Below are 25,806 nucleotides of genomic sequence, written 5' to 3' on the forward strand. Positions count from 1 at the left end.
TTGGATGCTGTCACCGATGTAATCCTCCACCATTCTGTCAATGGTGACAGTATCATATGCAGTGACAGTAGACATGTCAGAAATTGTTGCCAGGTCCTTCAGTCCGGACCAGATGTCCAAACTTGGTCCTGCCTGCCCTGCATCACCGCCAGCGGGTTGCTTAGGATACCTAAGTTTTTTCCTGGCAGCCCCAGTTGCGGGAGAAAATGAAGAAGGAGCCGTTGACGTGTCACGTTCCGCTTCAGCTGACAGTGTGTTCACCAGCAGGTCTTTGCACCTCTGCAGGCTTGTGTCGGCCGGAAAGAGAGACACCACATAGGCTTTAAACCTAGGATCAAGCACGGTGGCCAAAATGTAGTGGTCTGATTTCAACAGATTGACCACCCTGGAATCCTGGCAAAGCGAATGAAGGGCTTCATCCACAAGTCCCACATGCCGAGCGGAATCGCTCCGTCTTAGCTCCTCCTTCACTTTCTCCAGCTGCTTCTGCAAAAGCCTGATGAGGGGAATGACCTGACTCAAGCTGGCTGTGTCTGAACTGACTTCACGTGTGGCAAGTTCGAAGGGCTGGAGAACCTTGCACAACACGGAAATCATTCTCCACTGCGCTTGAGTCAGGTGCATACCCCCTCCTTTGCCTATGTCATAGGTGGATGTATAGGCTTGTATGGCCTTTTGCTGCTCCTCCATCCTCTGAAGCATATAGAGGGTTGAGTTCCACCGCGTCACAACCTCTTGCTTCAGGTGATGGCGGGGCAGGTTCAAGAGTGTTTGCTGGCGCTCCAGTCTTCGGCACGCAGTCGCTGAATGGCGAAAGTGGCCAGAAATTTTTCGGGCCACCCAAAGCGTCTCCTGCACGCCCCTGTCGCTTTTCAGAAAATTCTGCACCACCAAGTTTATTGTGTGAGCAAAACATGGGACGTGCTGGAATTTGCCCAGATGTAATGCCCGCACAATATTGGTGGCGTTGTCAGATATCACAAATCCCCAGGAGAGTCTAAGTGGGGTAAGCCACTGGGCGATGATTTCCCTCAGTTTCTCTAAGAGGTTGTCGGCGGTGTGCCTCTTACTGAAACCGGTGATACACAGCGTAGCCTGCCTTGTAACGAGCTGGCGTTTCTGAGATGCTGCTACTGGTGACGCTGCTGCTGTTGCTGCGTAAGGTGATACATCTACCCAGTGGGCTGTCACAGTCATATAGTCCTTAGTCTGCCCTGTTCCACTTGTCCACATGTCCGTGGTTAAGTGGACATTGTGTACAACGGCATTTTTCAGGACACTGAGGACACTTTTTCTGACGTTTCTGTACAGTCTCGGTATCGCCTGCCTAGTGAAGTGGAATCTAGACGGGATTTGGAACCGGGGATACACTACCTCCATCAATTGTCTAAATCCCACTGCACAAATGGCGGATACCGGACGCACGTCTAACACCAACATAGCAGTCAAGGCCTCAGTTATACGTTTTGCTTCAGGATGACTGCTGTCGTACTTCATCCTCCTCGCTAAGGACTGTTGGAGGGTCAATTGTTTAGTAAAAGTAGTGGTGTTCCTACTTCCTCTCTGGGATGATGAACGACTCCCAGCAGCAGCAACAGCAGCAGCGGCAGCAGTAGGCGTAGCAATGCAGGATCCTCCAGAGGAATCCCGGATAGGAGAGTCAGTCATGCCAGTGACATGGCCTGCAGGACTACTTCCGATCCTGACTAAGGAGGAAATTGACGAGGAGGGAGTTGACGGTGTGGTTTGCAGGCGCTTGGATACAACAGGACAACGGGATTTAGGTGTCCCTGGACTGCTTACGGTCTTAGCCAAAGTTTCTGAACTTGACAGTAACTTTTTATGAACGCGCTGCAGGTGCCGTATAAGGGAGGATGTTCCTAAGTGGTTGACGTCCCTACCCCTACTTATTTCACCTTTACATATGGTACATATGGCAAGACAGTTGTTGTCCGGATTTGGATAGAAATATTGCCAGACCAAAGAGGTGGAATGTTTGGTCTTCTGCCCAGGCATGACCGTGATGGGCTTTTTCATCCCACGGACAACAACTGTCTCCCCCGGAGCCTGATTTAAACAAACCACATCACCATCAGAATCCTCCTCGCCAACTTCCTCCTCAGCGCCAGCTACACCAGTATCCTCATCCTGTTGTACTTCAACAGTGACATCTTCAATTTGCATATCAGCAAGTGGACTGTGGGTGCTCCTTTCAGCACTTGCAGGGGGCGTGCAAATGGTGGAAAGAGCCACCTCTTCACGTCCAGTGCTGGGAAGGTCAGGCATCGCAACCACCACCACACTTGGACTCTCCTTGGGGATTTGTGATATCTTCTTAGAAAGCACAGTTCTTCGCTGTGCTTTTGCCAGCTTAACTCTTTTGATTTTTTTAGTGGGAGGAGGGCTTCCATCGTCATGTGAAGCTGAACCACTAGTCATGAACATACTAGGGATCGACCTTAGCCGTTCCTTGCCACTCCGTGTCGTAAATGGCATATTGGCAAGTTTACGTTTCTCTTCAGCTGATTTAAATGTCTTTTTCAAGGTCATTTTCCTGAACTTTGCCATTTGGGATTGTATGTGCCCTCTACTATGACATTGGGCATCGGCCTTGGCAGACGACGTTGATGGCATGTTATCGTCTATGTCATGACTAGTGGCAGCAGCTTCAGCACTAGGAGGAAGTGGTTCTTAATCTTTCTCTATTTTATTTTTATCGGAGAAAGTTTGGTCCTCCATTTATGTTATATCGATTTGATATATACGTGCGGCTAAACACAGAAAATAATTTTTTTTTTGGTTTGGACTGGAGTGTACTTTGTGGGTTACAGCACCCTTTAACGGTCAAGCCAGCCGGCCCTTTACTTATGACACAGGCGCACTCTTGGCACTACTTTGTTGATGCACGTGCGGCTACTGCGCACACAATTCACAAACACAGAAAATAATTTTTTTTTGGTTTGGACTGGAGTGTACTTTCGGGGGTTACAGCACCCTTAACGGTCAAGCCAGCCGGCCCTTTACTTATGACACAGGCGCACGCTTGGCACTACTTTGTTGATGCACGTGCGGCTACTGCGCACACAATTCACAAACACAGAAAATAATTTTTTTTTGGTTTGGACTGGAGTGTACTTTCGGGGGTTACAGCACCCTTTAACGGTCAAGCCATCCGGCCCTTTACTTATGACACAGGCGCACGCTTGGCACTACTTTGTTGATGCACGTGCGGCTACTGCGCACACAATTCACAAACACAGAAAATAATTTTTTTTTGGTTTGGACTGGAGTGTACTTTCGGGGGTTACAGCACCCTTTAACGGTCAAGCCAGCCGGCCCTTTACTTATGACACAGGCGCACGCTTGGCACTACTTTGTTGATGCACGTGCGGCTACTGCGCACACAATTCACAAACACAGAAAATAATATTTTTTTTGGTTTGGACTGGAGTGTACTTTGGGGGTTACAGCACCCTTTAACGGTCAAGCCAGCCGGCCCTTTACTTATGACACAGGCGCACGCTTGGCACTACTTTGTTGATGCACGTGCGGCTACTGCGCACACAATTCACAAACACAGAAAATAATTTTTTTTTGGTTTGGACTGGAGTGTACTTTCGGGGGTTACAGCACCCTTTAACGGTCAAGCCAGCCGGCCCTTTACTTATGACACAGGCGCACGCTTGGCACTACTTTGTTGATGCACGTGCGGCTACTGCGCACACAATTCACAAACACAGAAAATAATTTTTTTTTTGGTTTGGACTGGAGTGTACTTTGGGGGTTACAGCACCCTTTAACGGTCAAGCCAGCCGGCCCTTTACTTATGACACAGGCGCACGCTTGGCACTACTTTGTTGATGCACGTGCGGCTACTGCGCACACAATTCACACAGAAAATAATATTTTTTTTGGTTTGGACTGGAGTGTACTTTGGGGGTTACAGCACCCTTTAACGGTCAAGCCAGCCGGCCCTTTACTTATGACACAGGCGCACGCTTGGCACTACTTTGTTGATGCACGTGCGGCTACTGCGCACACAATTCACAAACACAGAAAATAATTTTTTTTTTGGTTTGGACTGGAGTGTACTTTCGGGGGTTACAGCACCCTTAACGGTCAAGCCAGCCGGCCCTTTACTTATGACACAGGTGCACGCTTGGCACTACTTTGTTGATGCACGTGCGGCTACTGCGCACACAATTCACAAACACAGAAAATAATTTTTTTTTTGGTTTGGACTGGAGTGTACTTTCGGGGGTTACAGCACCCTTAACGGTCAAGCCAGCCGGCCCTTTACTTATGACACAGGTGCACGCTTGGCACTACTTTGTTGATGCACGTGCGGCTACTGCGCACACAATTCACAAACACAGAAAATAATTTTTTTTTTGGTTTGGACTGGAGTGTACTTTCGGGGGTTACAGCACCCTTAACGGTCAAGCCAGCCGGCCCTTTACTTATGACACAGGCGCACGCTTGGCACTACTTTGTTGATGCACGTGCGGCTACTGCGCACACAATTCACAAACACAGAAAATAATTTTTTTTTTGGTTTGGACTGGAGTGTACTTTCGGGGGTTACAGCACCCTTAACGGTCAAGCCAGCCGGCCCTTTACTTATGACACAGGCGCACGCTTGGCACTACTTTGTTGATGCACGTGCGGCTACTGCGCACACAATTCACAAACACAGAAAATAATTTTTTTTTGGTTTGGACTAGGGATGTGCAGGCTCGGATAGGTTCGAGTTTGCACGTGGAGTTCGGATTTTTCCCTCCAAAAAAACGGAACTCAGAACGAGGCAAAACGTCATCTTACATGGACGAACATCATCATTCCTGGACAAAAGACCAGGAATGATGATGTTCGTCCATGTAAGATGACGTTTTGCCTCGTTCTGAGTTCCGTTTTTTTGGAGGGAAAAATCCGAACTCCACGTGCAAACTCGAACCTATCCGAGCCTGCACATCCCTAGTTTGGACTGGAGTGTACTTTCGGGGGTTACAGCACCCTTTAACGGTCAAGCCAGCCGGCCCTTTACTTATGACACAGGCGCACGCTTGGCACTACTTTGTTGATGCACGTGCGGCTACTGCGCACACAATTCACAAACACAGAAAATATATTATTTTTTTAGCACTTGGGGGGAGCGCCCCTGATGGACAGAGCACCCCCTGGACAACACTACAGCTCTCCTTTAGGACTGGGACACTGCACAGGACTTTGGAGTGGACACAGCCCCTATGGAGAACTGACTGCACAACACAGTCCAGCCAGCCCCTATGGACTTTGAAGTAGTGGACACAGCCCCTATTAACAACAGCAGCACAGCACAACACAGCCAGCCCCTATGGACTTTGAAGTAGTGGACAACAGCAGCACTACACTACACTACACTACACAGCCCTAACTCCCACCCTCCCTCTTCACTGTCCACAGCCGAGTGAGAAAATGGCGCCGACGCGGGTACCTTATATAGGATCCAAAACCCGCGAGACTCGGAAGGCGGGATGATGACGTTTTGCCTCGATTTCAGATCCGAGTCAGGCGGGAAAAGTCGAGCCTGACTCGGATCGGACTCGGATCGGGGGGGCTCGGGGGGGTTCGGATTTTAGAAATCCGAACCCGCTCACCCCTAATTACGACCCATACGCATGTGCAGTTGTGCGAACATCGCTCGGAGCGAACGAGCGGCCGCTTACGAGCGGCTCTGAATCAGGCCCTATGTCCATATGCTTTAGTAAATATTCATAGAAAAACAGACAATTGTATATTTTTCTGATAAAGTGCACACTGTACAAGCAGCAAAGTAGTGTAAATTCCCAAAGAAGTTCATCACTCCTCCACCAACAAGCATGCACAATAGATAAGGAATACCGCTCCACCAGCGCTAACACATATATATACAGTAGATACAGGCCCAGCTTCTGTTGTAGATCTTCAGAATTCTACTCCAATATCAACTTCCACAACACAAATGGTGTCTAGTCTCTGGTGTCTAGTCTCCTTGCATTTAGCGGGGAGTGACAATCACAATGACAGAATCCGTAAGCAGCTGGATAAGTGGAAATTACCGGATGATGGCAAGAACTGGCTACAGACAGTTCTTTAATACATATTGACTATCATGGTACTCCCGGCTGCAGTCCTGGGTTTCTCCTCCTGGTCACCGTTCCAGTCTGTCTCCGGTATATCTCCACTCTCTGCCACATTCAGCGGTTCTGTAAGGCATCCACGCATTCCAGCCCTCCTTGGGTCTTTCTCAAGGTTCAGCCAAAAAGTTGTGAATGCCATTCTCAGTCTCGGTCACATTAAGTACACCTCCCTCTCTTTCTATTGGTCCTGGCACAGCTGATCTCTATACAGATACAGTACTACAAGTTCCGTGGGAAATGCATACAAAAAAATGTTGTGTATTAGATAGTATTAAGCTGGGTACACACCTAAAGATTTTCTGTCCAACCATCCAATTAGTTGATTGGTTGGAATGAAAATCTGGTAAAGTATGGGAGTAAATGATGATCAGCAATTTGCTCCTAAATGCCACAAAACAGATGAAAATGGTCGTTAGACAAGTTTGTTAAATGTTTGATCTAAACAATTTGTTCAAACAACAGTTTTTGTCCATTTTCCGGCATTTGGGAGCAAGTTGCAGATTGTCATTGCTTTCATAGCTTACCAGATTTTCATTCCAACCAATCAACTAGTTGGATGGTTGGACAGAAAATCTTTAGGTGTGTACCCAGCTTTACACTATTTACACTCTCTCCTCTATTTTCTGGGTCACTCCCCGCTAAATGCAAGGAGACTAGACACCAGAAGATTTCTTTGTGCTGTGGAAGTTGATATTGGAGTAGAATTCTGAAGAACTACAGCAGAAGCTGGGCTGGTAATTGTATATTTGTTTTGTCATTGAGGCATAGTATATGTTCCCCTTATATTCAACGTAAACTAACCAAGTTTATAACAAGATGCAATGGGGGAGATGTATCAAACCTTGGAGAAAGATCTAGTGGAGATGTTAGATATCCATGTCATTCAATCAGCTTCTAGCTATCATGTATCTAGCACATTCTATAAAATGACAGAAGCTGATTGGTTGCTATGACCAACTTCTCCACTTTAAGTATCTCCAAGGTTTGATACATCTCCTCCAAGGAGTCACAAATACAGGTTGTTGTAATATGTATATTATAACAAACAGAAGCGACTTGGTTTAATAAGCATGTATTGGTTCATGATTTACAACCAGCATCAGTGTTTTCCACCTGCAGCCCACAAACCCTATTTACAGTGCTAGGGCATGAAAGCTTTACAATCAATTACTACACATAATATTGATAATACAATTTATCTATAGAGGGATTTGTCAATGCTTTACATTGTAACCACAATATACGGATATTATTCATAGCATGTAGCTGACTTACTCAGTAGACATGTTCCATACTTTGGGTCACAAGGACCATCACCGCATGCACAGGTGGTTGAACAGTTGGATCCAAAAAAGCCATGGAGACAGGTCTCATTGCAACTGAAAGGATCAATAAAGAAAAAACATCTAATTAAACATCAATAAATACCATCCATTAATCAAAGACTTAAATAGAATGCCGGTCTCTGGGAAAGTTTTGTCCATCGTTACTCTGACTTTCTGCTGCTTGCAGCTCTGTTTAAACTTTAAAGGGCATATTTATCAAAATAATTTTGCTGGAAATTTTACTACTCAAAAATATTAAGCATCCTCTGAATGTATGTACGGGGGACCGCAGCAGGTATTGGAACTATCTGCTGCAATCCCCCGTTTTCATTTGGAAAAGCTGTCCCCATAGGATTATATAAGGGCTTCTAAGTTGTAAAAATTGCCATAACTAACACCTTCATCTGATGACAATTAGGCATAGTAGCATAGGGGCTACATTCCGCAAAATCTTTTGGGAGACTGTCCCTGGATGTAATTAATGGCAAATGCAGACGGACCTTAATTTCTTATTGCCACTATAAGCAGCTATGAGATATTATAATTATCAGGACCAATTGCTGATTAAATATAAATTTGCCACAAACTATCTCCAGAATCTATGTTCAAGGTACCACAGAATGAGCCTCTCCGACTTCCGCACACACATGGCTGTCATTGCCGCTATGGAGACAGGACAGACCAAGGGGCCCATTTATTATTGATCACATTTTGCAATGCGATCAGGGCATGCAATACTGCCCATGATCGCAGTGCAAAATGCGAACATAGCGGCCGGATGTATTAACCGGCACATGCAGGGTGATGGGCTCCGATAGGAGCCCGTTCCTGCGATGTGGCCGCAGTACATTCTGGGCTGCTGTGCATGCGCAGTCCCGCGGACTGCACATGAGCGGCGTCCATTGCCGGTGGAGGGATCTGGGAGATCCCTCCGCTGGCTGACATGCGTTAAGTCCCCATAGACTACAGTGGCTAACACTATCTTCAGATGGCGTTAGCTGCTGGGGCCAATATCGGGAATGCTTTGCATTCCGGATATTGGTACATTTGGCAGCATCGCATCCCCCATAGAAACCTATGGGGGAGGCGGCTGCCGACTGCAATGGAGGGATCGCAGCAGGTATCTCCGATACCCGCTGTGGTCCCTCCTTCATACATCCAGGGGATACTTAGTATTTGAGATAAACCCCCGAAAACGTGTGTTTTCGGCGATTTTACCTCAAATATTGAATGATAAATGGGCCCCCATGAGAGGAAAGAACTCTGCAGTGCCGGTCCCCTCTCAGGGTTAGTATAGCAGAGTGGGGATGGGGCTAAGGTGATGCGGCATACGCCAGTTCCATATTATTAGTATATTATACCTCTCAATCATCAATTATGGAGGACTGTCCTCCAGGTGTTTCCATGGCATGCGGCAAAAAAAATGGCATTTTTCCGAAATAAAATAAACTTTCTACCCATGGCGTGGCCATGCTCCCAATGTGCTGCTGTCACACCCCCGTCCTGCTTTGGAGACCTTTGATGTTGGGAATTATGATTGTAGTTGATTGGGCAGCTATGATCAGGGCCCTAGCAGGGCGATACTTTGCCCTGTGACAGTCCCTCGATCAAACATGTGACATCATGATATAACAATAAGAGACGGGCCACTAGCACCATGAAGAGCTGAGTACCCAGAGGGTCCCTTGGAAATCCCAGGACATTCCAGGTGGCAACCACAGAATAATAAGCAAGCTCATTGCGGCTCTCTTGGCAGCAGGTGCCGTTCCAGGCACCCTGCAAGCCAAATGCTGGTGCCACGGGGGAGCCATGGTTCCACCAGTTAAGGACCTGAATTCTGGGTGGCTGCACCACTTGCCCACCCCTAGTTATGGCCCTTGCTAAGGTTGCCATCATTCTAATCGTGCATATTAAATTAAATTGTTGAACACTTTGTTAAAGTGTTGATGACATGTTAAATTGTCCTAGCTGTACTGTTAGCCAGGACAAAGGCCCTCATTCAGAGCCACTCGCTAGCGGCAGTACGCTCGTTCCGAGCGATGTTCGCACATCTGCGCATGCGTACGGTTTTTAGTACGCATGCGCGAACCAGTCAGTGCGGCCGAAAATCATTTGTACGCAATATAGCGAGTGCCTGCTATTTTGAGTGACAGAATGAGGCGTATGTGGGTGGTAACAGGGGAAGGTGCTTGAAAACGGGGAGTGGAGATCCGAACGCAGGTGTGCCAAAAGGTCAAAACGGGCGTTTTATGGGTGTGCATAATTAATACAGCAGCGTCAATGACCACGCCACTTGTTTTTTTTTAACTCAGGACTGCTCGCAAAATAGCAGTTGAAAAAACCAACCACAAGAATAGCGAGCAGTTCATATCCTGTTCGATGTACTCGATTAATCTAATAAAATAGCGGACATGACGTATGGTGCGAGCGGCCAGGGGGTGTTTTTATCAAATAAACGAGCGTATGTTTCGCTCGCTCGTTCAGACTTAGAGGTGTGAACAGACTGCAGTGTGCGAACGGATCATTTGCATAGCCACCCCTTGTTTTTGAACGAACGAACGCAAATAGCGAACGGCTCTGAATGAAGGCCAATATCTATATAAATGGCTCAGTATTGCAGTATTTGGGATTAATATATATAAATTGAGCCGGTTGGACCCTGTGTATGGTCATCTTCCAAACACAGCAACTAGTACCTAAGATTCCAGAAGAGATCTGCCTGTTTGGCTTTAGCACTTCTGTCCGTGGCCAAATTGGACTCTGGCCCTCATTCAGAGCCGTTCGCTGTTTGCGGTCGTTCGTTCAAAAACAAGGGGTGGCTATTCAAATGATCCGTTCGCACATTGCAGTCTGTTCACACCTCTAAGTCTGAACGAGCGAGCAAAACATACGCTCGTTTATTTGATAAAAACGCCCCCTGGCCGCTCGCACCATACGTCATGTCCGCTATTTATTAGATTAATCGAGTACATCGTACAGCGTATGAACTGCTCGCTATTCTTGTGGTTGGTTTTTTCAACCGCTATTTTGCGAGCAGTTCTGACTTTAAAAAAACCAAGTGACGTGGTCAATGACGCTGCTGGATTAATTATGCACACCCTTAAAACGCCCGTTTTGACCTTTAAGCACGCCTGCGTTCGAATTCCACTCCCCTGTTTTCAAGCACCTTCCCCTGTTACCACCCACATACGCCTCATTCTGTCACTCAAAATAGCAGGCACTCGCTATATAGCGTACAAACGATTTTCGGCCGCACTGAATGGTTCGCGCATGCGTACTAAAAACCGTACGCATTAGGGGTGAGCGGGTTCGAATTTCTGAATCCGAAACCCCCCGAGCCCCCCCGATCCAAGTCCGATCCGAGTCAGGCTCGACTTTTCCCGCCTGACTCGGATCTGAAATCGAGGCAAAACGTCATCATCCCGCCTTCCGAGTCTCGCGGGTTTTGGATCCTATATAAGGTACCCGCGTCGGCGCCATTTTCTCACTCGGCTGTGGACAGTGAAGAGGGAGGGTGGGAGTTAGGGCTGTGTAGTGTAGTGTAGTGTAGTGTAGTGCTGCTGTTGTCCACTACTTCAAAGTCCATAGGGGCTGGCTGTGTTGTGCTGTGCTGCTGTTGTTAATAGGGGCTGTTGTCCACTACTTCAAAGTCCATAGGGGCTGGCTGTGTTGTGCTGTGCTGCTGTTGTTAATAGGGGCTGTGTCCACTACTTCAAAGTCCATAGGGGCTGGCTGGACTGTGTTGTGCAGTCAGTTCTCCATAGGGGCTGTGTCCACTCCAAAGTCCTGTGCAGTGTCCCAGTCCTAAAGGGGTGCTGTAGTGTTGTCCAGGGGGTGCTCTGTCCATCAGGGGTGCTCCCCCCAAGTGCTAAAAAAATAATATATTTTCTGTGTTTGTGAATTGTGTGCGCAGTAGCCGCACGTGCATCAACAAAGTAGTGCCAAGCGTGCGCCTGTGTCATAAGTAAAGGGCCGGCTGGCTTGACCGTTAAAGGGTGCTGTAACCCCCGAAAGTACACTCCAGTCCAAACCCAAAAAAAAATTATTTTCTGTGTTTGTGAATTGTGTGCGCAGTAGCCGCACGTGCATCAACAAAGTAGTGCCAAGCGTGCGCCTGTGTCATAAGTAAAGGGCCGGCTGGCTTGACCGTTAAAGGGTGCTGTAACCCCCGAAAGTACACTCCAGTCCAAACCAAAAAAAAAATAATTTTCTGTGTTTGTGAATTGTGTGCGCAGTAGCCGCACGTGCATCAACAAAGTAGTGCCAAGCGTGCGCCTGTGTCATAAGTAAAGGGCCGGCTGGCTTGACCGTTAAAGGGTGCTGTAACCCCCGAAAGTACACTCCAGTCCAAACCAAAAAAAAAATAATTTTCTGTGTTTGTGAATTGTGTGCGCAGTAGCCGCACGTGCATCAACAAAGTAGTGCCAAGCGTGCGCCTGTGTCATAAGTAAAGGGCCGGCTGGCTTGACCGTTAAAGGGTGCTGTAACCCCCGAAAGTACACTCCAGTCCAAACCAAAAAAAAAATTATTTTCTGTGTTTGTGAATTGTGTGCGCAGTAGCCGCACGTGCATCAACAAAGTAGTGCCAAGCGTGCGCCTGTGTCATAAGTAAAGGGCCGGCTGGCTTGACCGTTAAAGGGTTCTGTAACCCCCAAAGTACACTCCAAAACCAAAAAAATATATATTTTCTGTGTTTGTGACTTGTGTGCACTGTGGCTGCACGTGCATCAACAAAGGAGCAGCGCCAAGCGTGCGCCTGTGTCCCATAAGTAAAGAGCCGGCTGGCTCATTTCTTAAAGGGTGGTGTAACCCACAAAGTGCACTACTCTCCAGCAAAAATAAAAAAATATTTTCTGTGTTTGTGTGCGCTTTAGCCGCACGTATATATCAATATAACATAAATGGAGGACCAAACTTTCTCCGATAAAAATAAAATAGGGAAAGATCAAGAACCACTTCCTCCTAGTGCTGTTGCTGCTGCTGGGAGTTGTTCATCATCCCAGAGAGGAAGTAGGAACATCACTACTTTTACTAAACAATTGACCCTCCAACAGTCCCTAGCGATGAGGATGAAGTACGACAGCAGTCATCCTGAAGCAAAACGTATAACTGAGGCCTTGACTGCTATGTTGGTGTTAGACGTGCGTCCGGTATCCGCCATTAGTGCAGTGGGATTTAGACAATTGATGGAGGTAGTGTGTCCTCGGTTCCAAATCCCGTCTAGATTCCACCTGCATCCTCAAAGCAGCAGCGACAAGCGTGCGTCTGTCTGTTAAAGGGTGGTGACACCCCCCAAGTGTGCTACAAAAACAATTAAAATATTGTTCTTTTTTTTTCGGTCTTTGTGAATTGTGTGGGCTGTAGCCGCACCTGCATCCTTAAAGCAGCAGCGACAAGCGTGCGTCTGTCTGTTAAAGGGTGGTGTAACTCTCAAAGTGCTCCAAAAAATAAAAAACTATTTTTTTAATGTGTTTGTGACTTGTGTGCGATGTAGCCGCACTTGCATCCTCAAAGCAGCAGCGACAAGCGTGCGTCTGTCTGTTAAAGGGTGGTGACACCCTCAAAGTGTGCTACACAAACAATAAAAATATTCTTCTTCTTTTTTCTGTCTTTGTGAATTGTGTGGGCTGTAGCCGCACCTGCATCCTTAAAGCAGCAGCGACAAGCGTGCGTCTGTCTGTTAAAGGGTGGTGACACCCTCAAAGTGTGCTACACAAACAATTAAAATATTGTTCTTTTTTTTCGGTCTTTGTGAAATGTGTGGGCTGTAGCCGCACCTGCATCCTTAAAGCAGCAGCGACAAGCGTGCGTCTGTCTGTTAAAGGGTGGTGTAACTCTCAAAGTGCTCCAAAAAATAAAAAACTATTTTTTTAATGTGTTTGTGACTTGTGTGCGATGTAGCCGCACTTGCATCCTCAAAGCAGCAGCGACAAGCGTGCGTCTGTCTGTTAAAGGGTGGTGACACCCTCAAAGTGTGCTACACAAACAATAAAAATATTCTTCTTTTTTCTGTCTTTGTGAATTGTGTGGGCTGTAGCCGCACCTGCATCCTTAAAGCAGCAGCGACAAGCGTGCGTCTGTCTGTTAAAGGGTGGTGACACCCTCAAAGTGTGCTACACAAACAATTAAAATATTGTTCTTTTTTTTCGGTCTTTGTGAAATGTGTGGGCTGTAGCCGCACCTGCATCCTTAAAGCAGCAGCGACAAGCGTGCGTCTGTCTGTTAAAGGGTGGTGTAACTCTCAAAGTGCTCCAAAAAATAAAAAAATATATTTTTAATGTGTTTGTGACTTGTGTGCGATGTAGCCGCACTTGCATCCTCAAAGCAGCAGCGACAAGCGTGCGTCTGTCTGTTAAAGGGTGGTGACACCCTCAAAGTGTGCTACACAAACAATAAAAATATTCTTCTTTTTTCTGTCTTTGTGAATTGTGTGGGCTGTAGCCGCACCTGCATCCTTAAAGCAGCAGCGACAAGCGTGCGTCTGTCTGTTAAAGGGTGGTGACACCCTCAAAGTGTGCTACACAAACAATTAAAATATTCTTCTTTTTTCGGTCTTTGTGAAATGTGTGGGCTGTAGCCGCACCTGCATCCTTAAAGCAGCAGCGACAAGCGTGCGTCTGTCTGTTAAAGGGTGGTGACACCCTCAAAGTGTGCTACACAAACAATAAAAATATTCTTCTTTTTTCTGTCTTTGTGAATTGTGTGGGCTGTAGCCGCACCTGCATCCTCAAAGCAGCAGCGACAAGCGTGCGTCTGTCTGTTAAAGGATTACATCGGTGACAGCATCCAAGTAGGCATGTCAGACAGTCCGTACCTGTACTGGCAGGAAAAAGAAGCAATTTGGAGGTCCCTGTACAAACTGGCTCTATTTTACCTGAGTTGCCCCCCCTCCAGTGTGTACTCCGAAAGAGTGTTTAGTGCAGCCGGGAACCTTGTCAGCGAAAGGCGTAGGAGGTTGCTTCCACAAAATGTGGAGAAGATGATGTTCATAAAATGAATTATCAACTCTTCCAGGGAGACCAGCCTCCAGAACGTACAGAGGGACCTGTGGTTCCAGCAGGGACGAATTAATACTCTGTGAGGATGAGGATGTACACACTGAAGAGGGTGAGGAATCGGTGGATGAGGAGGATGAGGATGACATCTTGCCTCCGTAGAGCCAGTTTGTGCAGGGACAGATTAATTGCCAGCTTGTTTTGTGGGGGCCCAAACGAACCAATCATTTCAGCCACAGTTGTGTGGCAGACCCTGGCGCTGAAATGATTGGTTTGTTAAAGTGTGCATGTCCTGTTTATACAACATAAGGGTGGGTGGGAGGGCCCAAGGACAATTCCATCTTACACCTCTTTTTTTTCTTTGCATTATGTACAGTTTGGGGCCTAGTTTTTCAAACTGCCATCCTGTCTGCCACTGCAGTTTCATGCCTAGATGGGTCACGTGTTTGTGCTGCCCACTCGTGTCGCTTAGCATAGTCATCCAGCTACCTCGGTGCAACCTTTTGGACATAAAAACACTATTGTGAGGTGTGAGGTGTTCAGAATAGACTGGAAATGAGTGGAAATTAAGGTTATTGAGGTTAATAATAGCATAGGAGCAGAAAAACCTACAAATTCTGTGATTTTAGCTGTTTTTATGCTTTTTTTAAAAAAAATACAGATCCAAAACACAAAACCCAGAACCCAAAACACGGAAGGGTGGTTTTGGCAAAACCAATCCAGATCCAAAACACGAAGAAAGATCCAGATCCAAAACCAAAACACAAAACACGAAAAGTGGCCGGTGCACACCCCTAGTACGCATGCGCAGATGTGCGAACATCGCTCGGAATGAGCGTACTGCCACTAACGAGCGGCTCTGAATGAGGGCCTCTGATCCTACTAGCAGTAGTTGCCAGCATTAGACTAGCAGAAGGACTACAGCTGGAATACCCAGACTGATTAGTGTCACCTGAACCATATAGATTCATGAGTTTTTTGCTTGGAATTATGGGATGGCCTATAGAAAATACCTCCTCACTTGCTTCATAACTAGCACTAAAACTGCATATACACAACGATTTAGTTAATGAACGATTTTAGTAAACGATTTTCTCCCTTGAAAAAATGAACTAAAATCGTTTACTAAAGTTGTTCATTTACTATGTTCATTTAAATGTAATGAACGATTTTTTAGAACTACAAACGATTTTCGCATATTCCCTTACTGAAAATCGTTGAGTTGACCAGTCTGACTGAACTACAAACTACAAACGTGAACGCGCATGAACGAAAATCGTTCATCGTTTGACTCAGAAAGTGAACGATTTTTACAAATGATTATCGTTAAACTATATCGTTTAACAATAATCGTTCAAAAAATTGTTGCGTGTGTATGCACCTTAACATCTTACCTCGGTTTCCAATATCCTAAGTCACAGACACAGCTCCCTGTTACTGGGTCACAGCTCCCATGGATACAAAGTGGGCATAAGAGTTGGCACCTGTCCCCATAGCTTCCAGCTGGGCAAAAGAACTCACACCTATGGAGGCAAGTACAATAATTAACACTCAGATTCAATTGGGTGAAGTACTTAGATTTTGTCCAACTTTCAATTTAACCATGCACAGATTTACTGATGGTAAGAAGAGAGAAAATGAAAGATGTACGCAGAAACATAGAATTTGACAGCAGATAAGAACCATTTGGTCCATCTAGTCTGTCCCTTTTTGGTTAAATTATTAGGGTTAGGGTTGTTTCAGCATTAGTGCTAGAGGATAGTGTTAGGGTTTTAGAGATAGGGGTGGATTAGAGATTGGGATAGAGGCTTGGTTAGGGTCGATAATTAAGGTTATTAGGGGGTTAAGCTTATTTGGGTATTTGTGTTAGGGTTTTAGGGTAAGGGTTGTTTGGGTATTAGTGTAAGAGTTTTAGGGTTAGGGGTGGGTATTAGGGTTACCGTATTACGGTAGGGAATTAGGGTTAGGTTTATGTTTGATAGAGGATTAGGGATGTTTGGGTTTTAATGTTAAGGTATTAGGGTTAGGGGATAGTGTTATAGTATTAGGTTAGTGATTAGGGTATTAGGGTGGGGGTTAGGGTAGGTAGACAGAAACTCACGGCCAGGTCAGTTTGAATTGACCAAGTTATATAGCTCCATGCCAGTACAGGAAAAGAATGCATTTGGTTTGACAGTCCTACAGATTTGCATAATCTCCAATTCCTTCTATTTAAATGTATCAGTCAGTGTATGAGATACCTGCCAACATCCCAGATTGGCAAATGAGAATATATTAGGTTACACCCATGATCCGCCCAACTCATGCCTCAATTAGCCTAACCCATGGTATATCAACTCTATTTTCTAAATCCACAAAGATTAGGTACATTGGCAGGTATGTGTATTTATTGCTATGGAAGCTGCCACATTAATTACTTCACTGAGACAAAGCAAACTAATACTATATTGCCCATAACCAGAGATGTAACTATCATGAAATAATGATATTCTGCCATACGGTGGAGCATTTATAAATATGTAACGTTTACCATTTGGGATATTCTATTCACTGACATACCTAGGTCCCATCTTCCCAGGATCACAGTTCAGACAGGTTCCGGTATCACTACTACAGACTTTATCCTCACGGCACTTTGGACACCTATGTGCGCAGTTCAACCCGTAGTATCCAGGTGAACAGGGCAGGTCGCAACGTGTACCATTCCAGCCAGGCTCACAGGATGCACAGGATCCATCCATTGGGGAGCATGCCTGGCCCTGCTTACATTTTCCACAGCTAGCAATGGGGAAACAAGAATAGCAGCACACTGGTCAGGTTTAGTATGTTTTAAAGGGATTTTACGTGTTAAAAGCTCAATACCAGATATAAATAGTCATACACTCATGTATAGTACAAAGTAGCCTATTAATAGGTGCATGTTAATTATCCAGAGAAATTAGTCAATTATGCTACTTCCAATTCCTATGGAAATTAGGGCCTAATTCAGAGGCACGCATTATTTGCGAGCGCTTGCTCTGAAACAGGGCGGATTTTTTATTAAAAAATCCGCCTCCAGGCCGTTTGCATAGCTGTGGGTGACCACCCACAGCTATTGCGAGCGGCCTGGTGATGGTCGCGATTATCGCGACCATCGGGCTTGCGACGAGACCCTTGTGGTAGGGTCTCGGTTCCCGCAAGCCCGAGTGAACTTCCTGCTCTAATATAGGAGGAAGTTCACTACTGACATCACGAATGATGTCAGTAGGGCCGCCCACAAACGTCAGGCGTTCCTTCGGGAACGCCTCCGTTTGTCCAGCCTCCCCAACATCGGCAGCCGCGTGCGCACTGGCCGACCATCGACTCGCTTGCGAGCGCTGTGCGCTCGCAAGCGGGTCTGAATCAGGCCCTTAGTTCGAATGTGGGTCCTTTCCACAATTGTAACAAATGCATGCCATCCAAATGATCCTCTTTTAAACCCACAAGTTTAAGGGGATCACAAGTCTGTCTATTTGTCTTCCAAATTGATAACTTATTATAAGGTGTTCTGGTGCTTTTTGATGTCTAAGCTGTGTTTTGCTGATATTATATAGTGGCCGGCTGAGCATGAACATATCAATAAACAATAACAATGTGAGCTATTTTATAACAGTGCAATGCATGTAATACCCCTTTTCCACCTAAATTCCGGGTCTGACCCGGAGTTGGAACAAAGTTCCTAAAAAACACACACATTGGCTTTCCACCTATATACTCTCTCCATTATAACCAGGAAAAAAACACACACATTGGCTTTCCACCTATATATTCTCTCCATTATAACCAGGAAAAAAAAACACACACATTGGCTTTCCACCTATATACTCTCTCCATTATAACCAGGAAAAAAAACACACACATTGGCTTTCCACCTATATACTCTCTCCATTATAACCAGGAAAAAAAAACACACACATTGGCTTTCCACCTATATACTCTCTCCATTATAACCAGGAAAAAAACCACACACATTGGCTTTCCACCTATATAGTGACACTATATAAATGGTAGTTCTTAGTAATGTGACACCAGAGTAGTAGTTGTACCCAGGGCTATATAGAGCCTTGCCGGGCCTGGGTACTGACCAGGGGACGTGGCCTAATGATGGAATGCGGGGTGTTGTTGTAGCCCTCAGCCATGGCAGATCCAGGGGGCGCCAGCATCAGTCTCCCTATACTCATTGCCAGAGCTGTAACTAAAGTTTTTGGTGCCCTGTGCCAGAGAGAGCATTGGTGCCCCCCTCCTATTTTTTAAATAGGGACATAAGATAATGCACCTGAAAAAGGGCCTGACCTCATGGGGAAGGGCCAGGGAAGAGAGAGGGGAGGACAGGAGATGCTGGGGATAAAAGAAGAGGATGCTACAAGTGAGAATGATAATAAACAGGAAATGGAAATGCCCAAACAGTGCCCCCTGCCCTGTGGTGCCCTGTGCCATGGCACTGGTTGCACTACCCTAGTTATGGCCCTGCTCATTGTGGCACATCACACAGCAGTGCTACTGCTGACAGGAGTAAGAGGGGGGAGTGGCGGACCAGGGCTCCCGTCTGGCCCCTCCAGCCAGCCCAGGTAATCAGTACCAGCCCTGCGGCCCTGGTTGTACCCAGTAACGTGACATCACAATAATAATCAGGGCTGCCCTCTGGTGTACTAGCTCCCTGTGTGTGAAATGTTGGGGTCCCCCCAATCCAACTATATCCATATATAATACTTTTATTAACCAAAAAAAATATTTCCTAATTATTAATTAAATTATTCCACAAAAGAAAAATAAAGAAATATCAAGGACTACCCCACAGGAAAAAAACACACACATTGGCCCCCACAGGAAAAAAACCCACACACATTAGCCCCCACAGGGGAAAAAAACACACACACACACATTGGTTACCACAGGAAAAAACACCACACACATTAGCCCCCACAGGCAAACCCCCCCCCCCCCCCCCACACACACACACACATTGGTTACCACAGGAAAAAAAACCACACACATTAGCCCCCACAGGGAAAAAAAACACACACACACACATTGGTTACCACAGGAAAAAAAACACACACATTGGCTTCCACAGGGAAAAAAAACACACACATTGTCCCGCACATGAAAAAAAAAAAACCACACACACATTGTTTCCCACAGGAAATACACACACACACACACACACACACACATTGACCCCACAGGGGAAAATACACACACATTGGCCCCAAAAGATAAAAAAACACACACATGATTTTTTAGGTAGCCCCCTGACCTCCGAAAGAGTGGGTAGATCAAGTGAAGTGGGCAGGATGGGGAGATAATACCAGGAATCGTGGGTCCGTAAGGAGGGGTGGGGCTAATATGGAGTGATTTGCATCGTTTTAGCTTCTGTGACCCGCGATTCGCTACATTTTACCATGGTTGAGGCAAGTCCTAATGACGTGAAGAGCCCGGCCCCCAGAGTGCTCATTTGATCTGTCTCTCCAAGCTTCTCCCAGAGAGGAGAGAGATAAAGTAGGTAAGTATGCTCCAGACCAGTGAGTGCCTCTAGACCAGTGAGTGACCAGTCAGTTGGTCCTTTCCTCACCCCTCAGCCACAGCGCTGGCATGTAGCAGCCTGCCTCAGTGACTCACGGCAGTATAACTGTGCGCGCAGGCAGGATGGTGTGTTGCTACATAACCTCTGATGTCATACCGCCGTGTCGCCATCTATAGGGTCATGCCTGGCCTGGGACGCATCTCAGCCACCTGAAAAAGCCCAGCACTGACTGGGCCTAGTTCTGGAGGACATGGTAGGCGTGACAGCTAGCTAGATCGGTTCCAAGTCCCAGCGACAGTGGCGCCCCTAGGCGGCTGTTCTGCTGGAATGGGCCTTGAGCCAGCCTTGATAATAATGCTGAGTAATGTGACATCGGAGTATTAATAACGCCTAGTAATGTAACAACACAGTTGTAGTAGAAGTGAGACAGCACAGTATTTATACTGCCCAGTAATGTAATAACACAATTGTAGAAAATGATTTTGTAATGTCATAAGAGACTGTTATTAATAAATGCTTAACTTGCATATTCCATATAAAACAGAATTAAATATAACCAAATGTATAAAATGCAAATACAATTAAATCAAATTCAACAATCATGTGGTGTTTTCACCTTAAATAAAAAAAAAAGGGAATCTTCTTTCAGTCTAAGGGGTAAATTTATTAAAGTGAGAGTTTTTAGAAGTGGAGATATTGCCTATAGGAACCAATCAGATTCTAGTTATTATCTTCTGGAGGTGCTAGTTAAAATAGAATCTAATTGGTTGCTATGAGCAACATCTCCACTTCTAAAAACTCTTTAGTAAATATACCCCTAAATGTTATTATTAAGTAATAGGAATTGATGGCAGCACCTTCATGTAATAAAGCAGCCACACTAATTAATTAACTAATTACTTTGGCATTGACTCCTGCCTTTGTAATATAATGCAGATATGTATTGTATTGTTTCAGATGAAATACATTTTATATCACTGACATTTCTGCAAGACTATAAGTATGTGCTTATGTATTCTTTACTTATGTTTAGGCAAGTTATGCATAGTTCATTTACAGATATCCTATTGGATACGTTAGTTGAATCTGAAAGCTATCTAATAGACGGGATTGGTATGAAATACCGACAGTCGGGATCCTGGCAGTCAGAATCCAAATCCCGGGATCCCGACAGGGTTAACATACCGACACTTGTTGGTCAGTATGCTAACCCTCCCCCTCTCCCTACCCTAATCCTCCCTCTTTGGTGCCCAACCCTTACCTTCCCACCCTAGTGCCTGAAGCTAACCTCCCCCTCTCAGCACCCTAAACCTAACCCTCCCCTCTTAGTGCCTAAACCTAACCCCAACCCACCACCCACCTCGCTACTTACCTTCGTTATCCCGGCGGTCGGGATGCTGGCGCCGGGATTCTGACCGGCATCAGTATTACGATCGCAGGCATGCGGAACGCATACCTTAATAGACTATCTGGGATTGGCTGAGCTGTGTAAGAGACTGATCCTTATTGGCTGTATTAAGTAGCTGGGCTCAATGGAGGATTCAATGGGGTTTTTGTTTCCCTTTAGGATTCTAATTGCATTACAGGAACAATAAGAAAGAAGAATTTCAGTATTAATTATACAGGTTTTTTTTTTTAATTGTTATTGGGTCAAAATATTTTGTGACTGTTACTGTATGGGGGCCTGGTTATTCCTTCAGGCCCATCCATAAAGGGACAAAGAAAACAAAAAAACTAATAACCGCGCTCCAATATATTCAAATTAGCAGCACCGTGTGAAAGTTGATAAAATTATATAAATTTAATACATATATACATACTAATAAAAAATACACATATTGACACAATTAGATTACTAAAGAGCAGAATGATATATTAAAATGGTAATCCCATCTAATTGGGTAATAACAGCTGATTGTTAAACATCTAAATATTCAAATCACAGTAAAAATTCTCTTGGGATAGAATCTGATAATGTTAAGATTATGAAGTTGTACGTTATGATCCACAGAGTTTTAGGTAGTTCTTATCCAATTAGCCGTGTCCAGCTAAGTGGATTGTATGTTAGATAGTTCACTCATGGATGTTCAAATTGTAGCAATCCCCCAGAGAGAAAAAAATAAATAAAATAACATTTCGCCATTAACCGCTTGATTCACAATGATTTTGAGATAAAGCAAGCAGAATTATGGAACACGCTCAATAGTGCTTTTACTAATTAGTCTGTGTGTGCCCAACACATTTACTAAAATTCTGTCCTCTCTTGCGGGTGTATGGTAACACTCACCCAATCCTCAAGTGTCAAACCGGAGGAGTTGGATATATATGAGGATAGATTGAGAGCGCTGACAGTACTGTAATCAAAGCTCATCAGCCATAAAGTGTATGCAGTGGCCGCCGCTCTCCCGTCTCCTCTGTGTTTGGGCGCCTTATCCCACTATACAGGTCCCGGAGTGGACTGTAAGAGCTATTTCACACACTCCGATTTTGGCCGGGCGGCAAAAAGACGCCCGGTTTTCAGCCTGGTGTAAAATCTAGTATATGCAGGAATTCAGCGGGTCCTTTCACACGGCACGGCCACGGCACGGTCGCCGTGTTATAGCCGGAAAAAACTACTATGCAGGACCGTGCCGTGGCCGTGACATCCCTGCACGCCAGTAGTGTGAAGGAAACAATGTTTCCTTTCACACACACTTGATTCTGCCGGCCGGGCTTGTGTAGCTGCTGCTGCTGCGCATGCCCAATAGAATAAAAAAATAAATAAACAAATAAAAGCGGCTCAATGTCGCTGCTTGTGAAAGGCACAGATAGCCTGAAAACCCCCTGCCAGCTGCCGCCCGGTTCTTGCCTGGCTATTTCACACATGCCGGTTTTGACCGGGTGGCAAAAAGCCGCCCGGTGTTTAACTGGCTGTGAAATATAGTACTGCAGGGAAAGGACAGGCTCCTTTCACATGGCACGGTCACGGCACGGTCGCCGTGATATAGCCAGAAAAAACTACTATGCAGGACAGTGCCGTGCCGTGGCCGTGCCGTTCTAGCACACCAGTAGTGTGAAGGAAACAATGTTTCCTTTCACACACGCTGGCTTCTGCCGGCCGGGCATGTGCAGCAGCGCTGCTGCGCATACCCAATAGGAAAAAAAAAAACCCTGACATAAAAAGCAGTTCAAAGCCGCTGCTTATGAAAGGCCAGGGCCGTAGCTATGGTAGTGCGGCCAGTGCCATCGCACAGGGCACCACAGGTCAGGGGGCGCTGTTTGAGCCTGTCAAATTTTTGTTTATTATCATTCTTGCTTGTAGCTTCCTCTTATTTCATCCCCAGCATCTCCTGACCTCTCCTATCTCTTCCCTGGCCCTTACCCATGAAGCCATGGCCCTTTTTTGGGTGCATTATGTCCCTTTGAAAAATGAGGGGGGCGCCAATGCTCTTTCTGGCACAGAGCACCAAAAAGTCTAGTTACGGCTCTGTGAAAGGCACTGAGTGCCAGAAAAAAGCCGTCCGGCTACCGGCCGGTTCTTGCCTGACCGGTCAGCACCGGAGTGTGTGAAATAGCTCTTAGAATCGGCTGATAGCACCGGGCGCCGGGGCAGAGACCAGCTGATGGTTTCGAAGTAGAGACCACCTGCAGTGAACAGCGCTTGAGTATTAGCAGTTAGCTGAAAAAATCCCGTCCGTGGCTATAACTGGCACAGTGAAGTCAACAGTCAGCTGATGGAGAATGATATATATCTCTTTCCCTAACACGTTTCTTCCCCGACTGGGGATTTCTTCAGAGGGGTGTGTCCATAAAGGGATAGACTCAATGCTCTTTTTCAATGAAAGTGTTAAAATCGGATACTTCTCATCGTTATCAGACTGGGTTTTGAAGGGCCCACAGAGAAATGCAGTGTTAGGGGCTCAAGCTTAAGGGGTGTGGCCAGCCACCAAAGAAGGAATAGGCGAGCCAATAGAGAGGACATAGGCAGTGGGCAAAGAACAGGGTCCTTTATAAGATAGGGGACCGGGGTTAGTTTCCAAAGAAACGAACCAAGCACCCCAGTTCATCAATGGTCCTGTTTCACAAAGTTACTGACCCACTAGTAAAGTAACAATGCATAATTTGAGTGCACAGTCTGGAACCTGTCCCCTAGAGAAGGGTGTGGGACCCGCAGGCAGTGGCCCCTGTACACCTGTGGGCCAGTCCAACCCTGCTTCTCTATTGGTTTTACCATGCGGTTTGGTCTAAACTACATGCAGTTTTGCGGTTCCCAAACTGACAACCATTAGATACTATTTAGATACTATTTGAGCTTTCACCCTCCAAACCGCAGGATAGAAAGTCATGCTTTTCGAGGCTGAAAGCCACATCCAAAATCATGAGTGTCAAACAAGGAAAGCTCTGTAAAAATTAACATATGACAACCATTGGATGCTGCGTGAGATATGGGACGTTTACTTGAACAAACTTAGTTGGGTTCTGGTAGAATAAATGTTGTTGGGTGTGCCCCACAACTCACCTTCCTTCACATTTTGGTCCGTATTTCCCAGCAGGACAAGGATCTGCACATCTCTTTCCTCTGTATCCTGTGAGACAGTCACACTCACCATTTATGGGGTTGCATTTGCCATGTACACATTCACATTGAAATTCACATTTAGAACCATACCAGCCTTCCCGACACTTGCAGTGCCCGCTGGTTTGTTGACATGGAGATTTGTGGCATTTACAGTTTATACTGCAACGATGGCCCCACCATCCACTGTTACATATACACTGCCCATTAGTCTGATTACAGTGGGAGGTTTCCAGATTGCACAGACATTGTTTATTACAAAGTTGTGCCCACCAGCCTGGGCTACATTGACACAATCCAGTGAGGTGGTCACAGGTCCCCTGTTGGCCACAGCTGCAGGTGTTCTGACAGTTAGGACCCCATCGGTTAGGATAGCAGATGCATTGACCAGTCACTCCGTCACACTTTCCAAACGGATGACAGGAGCAAAACTTCTTGCAGTCTGAGCCCCAGTACTGGTCGGGACATGCTAGAGGATAAAGAATAAGCTTGTGTTATCATTCATATTCTCCTTTTATAATACTTTCAAAGTATTTATGTAATAAAGTATTAACAATAAATACAACAAGCCTTTAAATATCTGTCTATCTCATAACTATCTCTTTGGACATCTCAGGGTGCCGAGAGGGGCGGGACAAGCACCCAGGCTAGTCTGGGGGCATAGTTCTGCCAGGGAGGTACCATAAAACCATGCCCCTAAGATGGCGTGACACTACCCCCACTATACATGGAACAGATTCAATTAGCTTTTTTAGAAGGACCCTTTCTTCAGAGTGAGGTGTAGCCAAACACCCATGCTTGCCAATGTCTCTTCTCTCATATAGGAGCCCGGCCAATCTCTTGGCGGCTCTGCATATATTTTGCAATTACTTCTATATTTATTAATGTGTGACAGCCACAGATGTAGCTGCAGGGAGACTGGCTATCAACTATCAGTGTTACTTTGGGATTTAATAGATTATAGTAAATAGATAATTTTCATATAATTACTACCTGTGTGTTTGTGACATCAAAATTCACAAAAGTTTTAACATCTAAGTACAGGTTCAGTGTACCATATCCAAATATTCTGAAATACGGAATTATTTGGGCATGACTGAGATAACCTTTGATGTTTGATGGTTCAATGTGCACAAACTTTGTCTAAGGCACAAATTATTAAAAAAATATTATATAAAATTACCTTCAGGTTATGTGTATAAGGTGTATATGAAACACAAATGAATTTAAT

The 25,806-nt window shown here is 45.6% G+C and overlaps 1 protein-coding gene across 1 annotated transcript in view; it reads right to left on the minus strand.

The window, feature by feature from the left end:
• Positions 1–25,806, minus strand: part of SCARF1 (scavenger receptor class F member 1) — a 151,962-nt gene that overhangs the window by 20,769 nt on the left and 105,387 nt on the right. The window contains exons 5-8 of the mRNA XM_088453847.1: positions 24,519–25,044; positions 17,038–17,256; positions 15,873–16,001; positions 7,434–7,537 (exon numbers count right to left, since the gene is read on the minus strand). Coding sequence (XP_088309973.1) covers positions 7,434–7,537; positions 15,873–16,001; positions 17,038–17,256; positions 24,519–25,044 — 978 coding nt within the window. The remainder of the gene's footprint in view (positions 1–7,433; positions 7,538–15,872; positions 16,002–17,037; positions 17,257–24,518; positions 25,045–25,806) is intronic.

Source organism: Taudactylus pleione, unplaced genomic scaffold (genome assembly GCF_031769625.1).
Source record: "Taudactylus pleione unplaced genomic scaffold, aTauple2 ptg000040l, whole genome shotgun sequence".
NCBI lineage: Eukaryota > Metazoa > Chordata > Amphibia > Anura > Myobatrachidae > Taudactylus > Taudactylus pleione.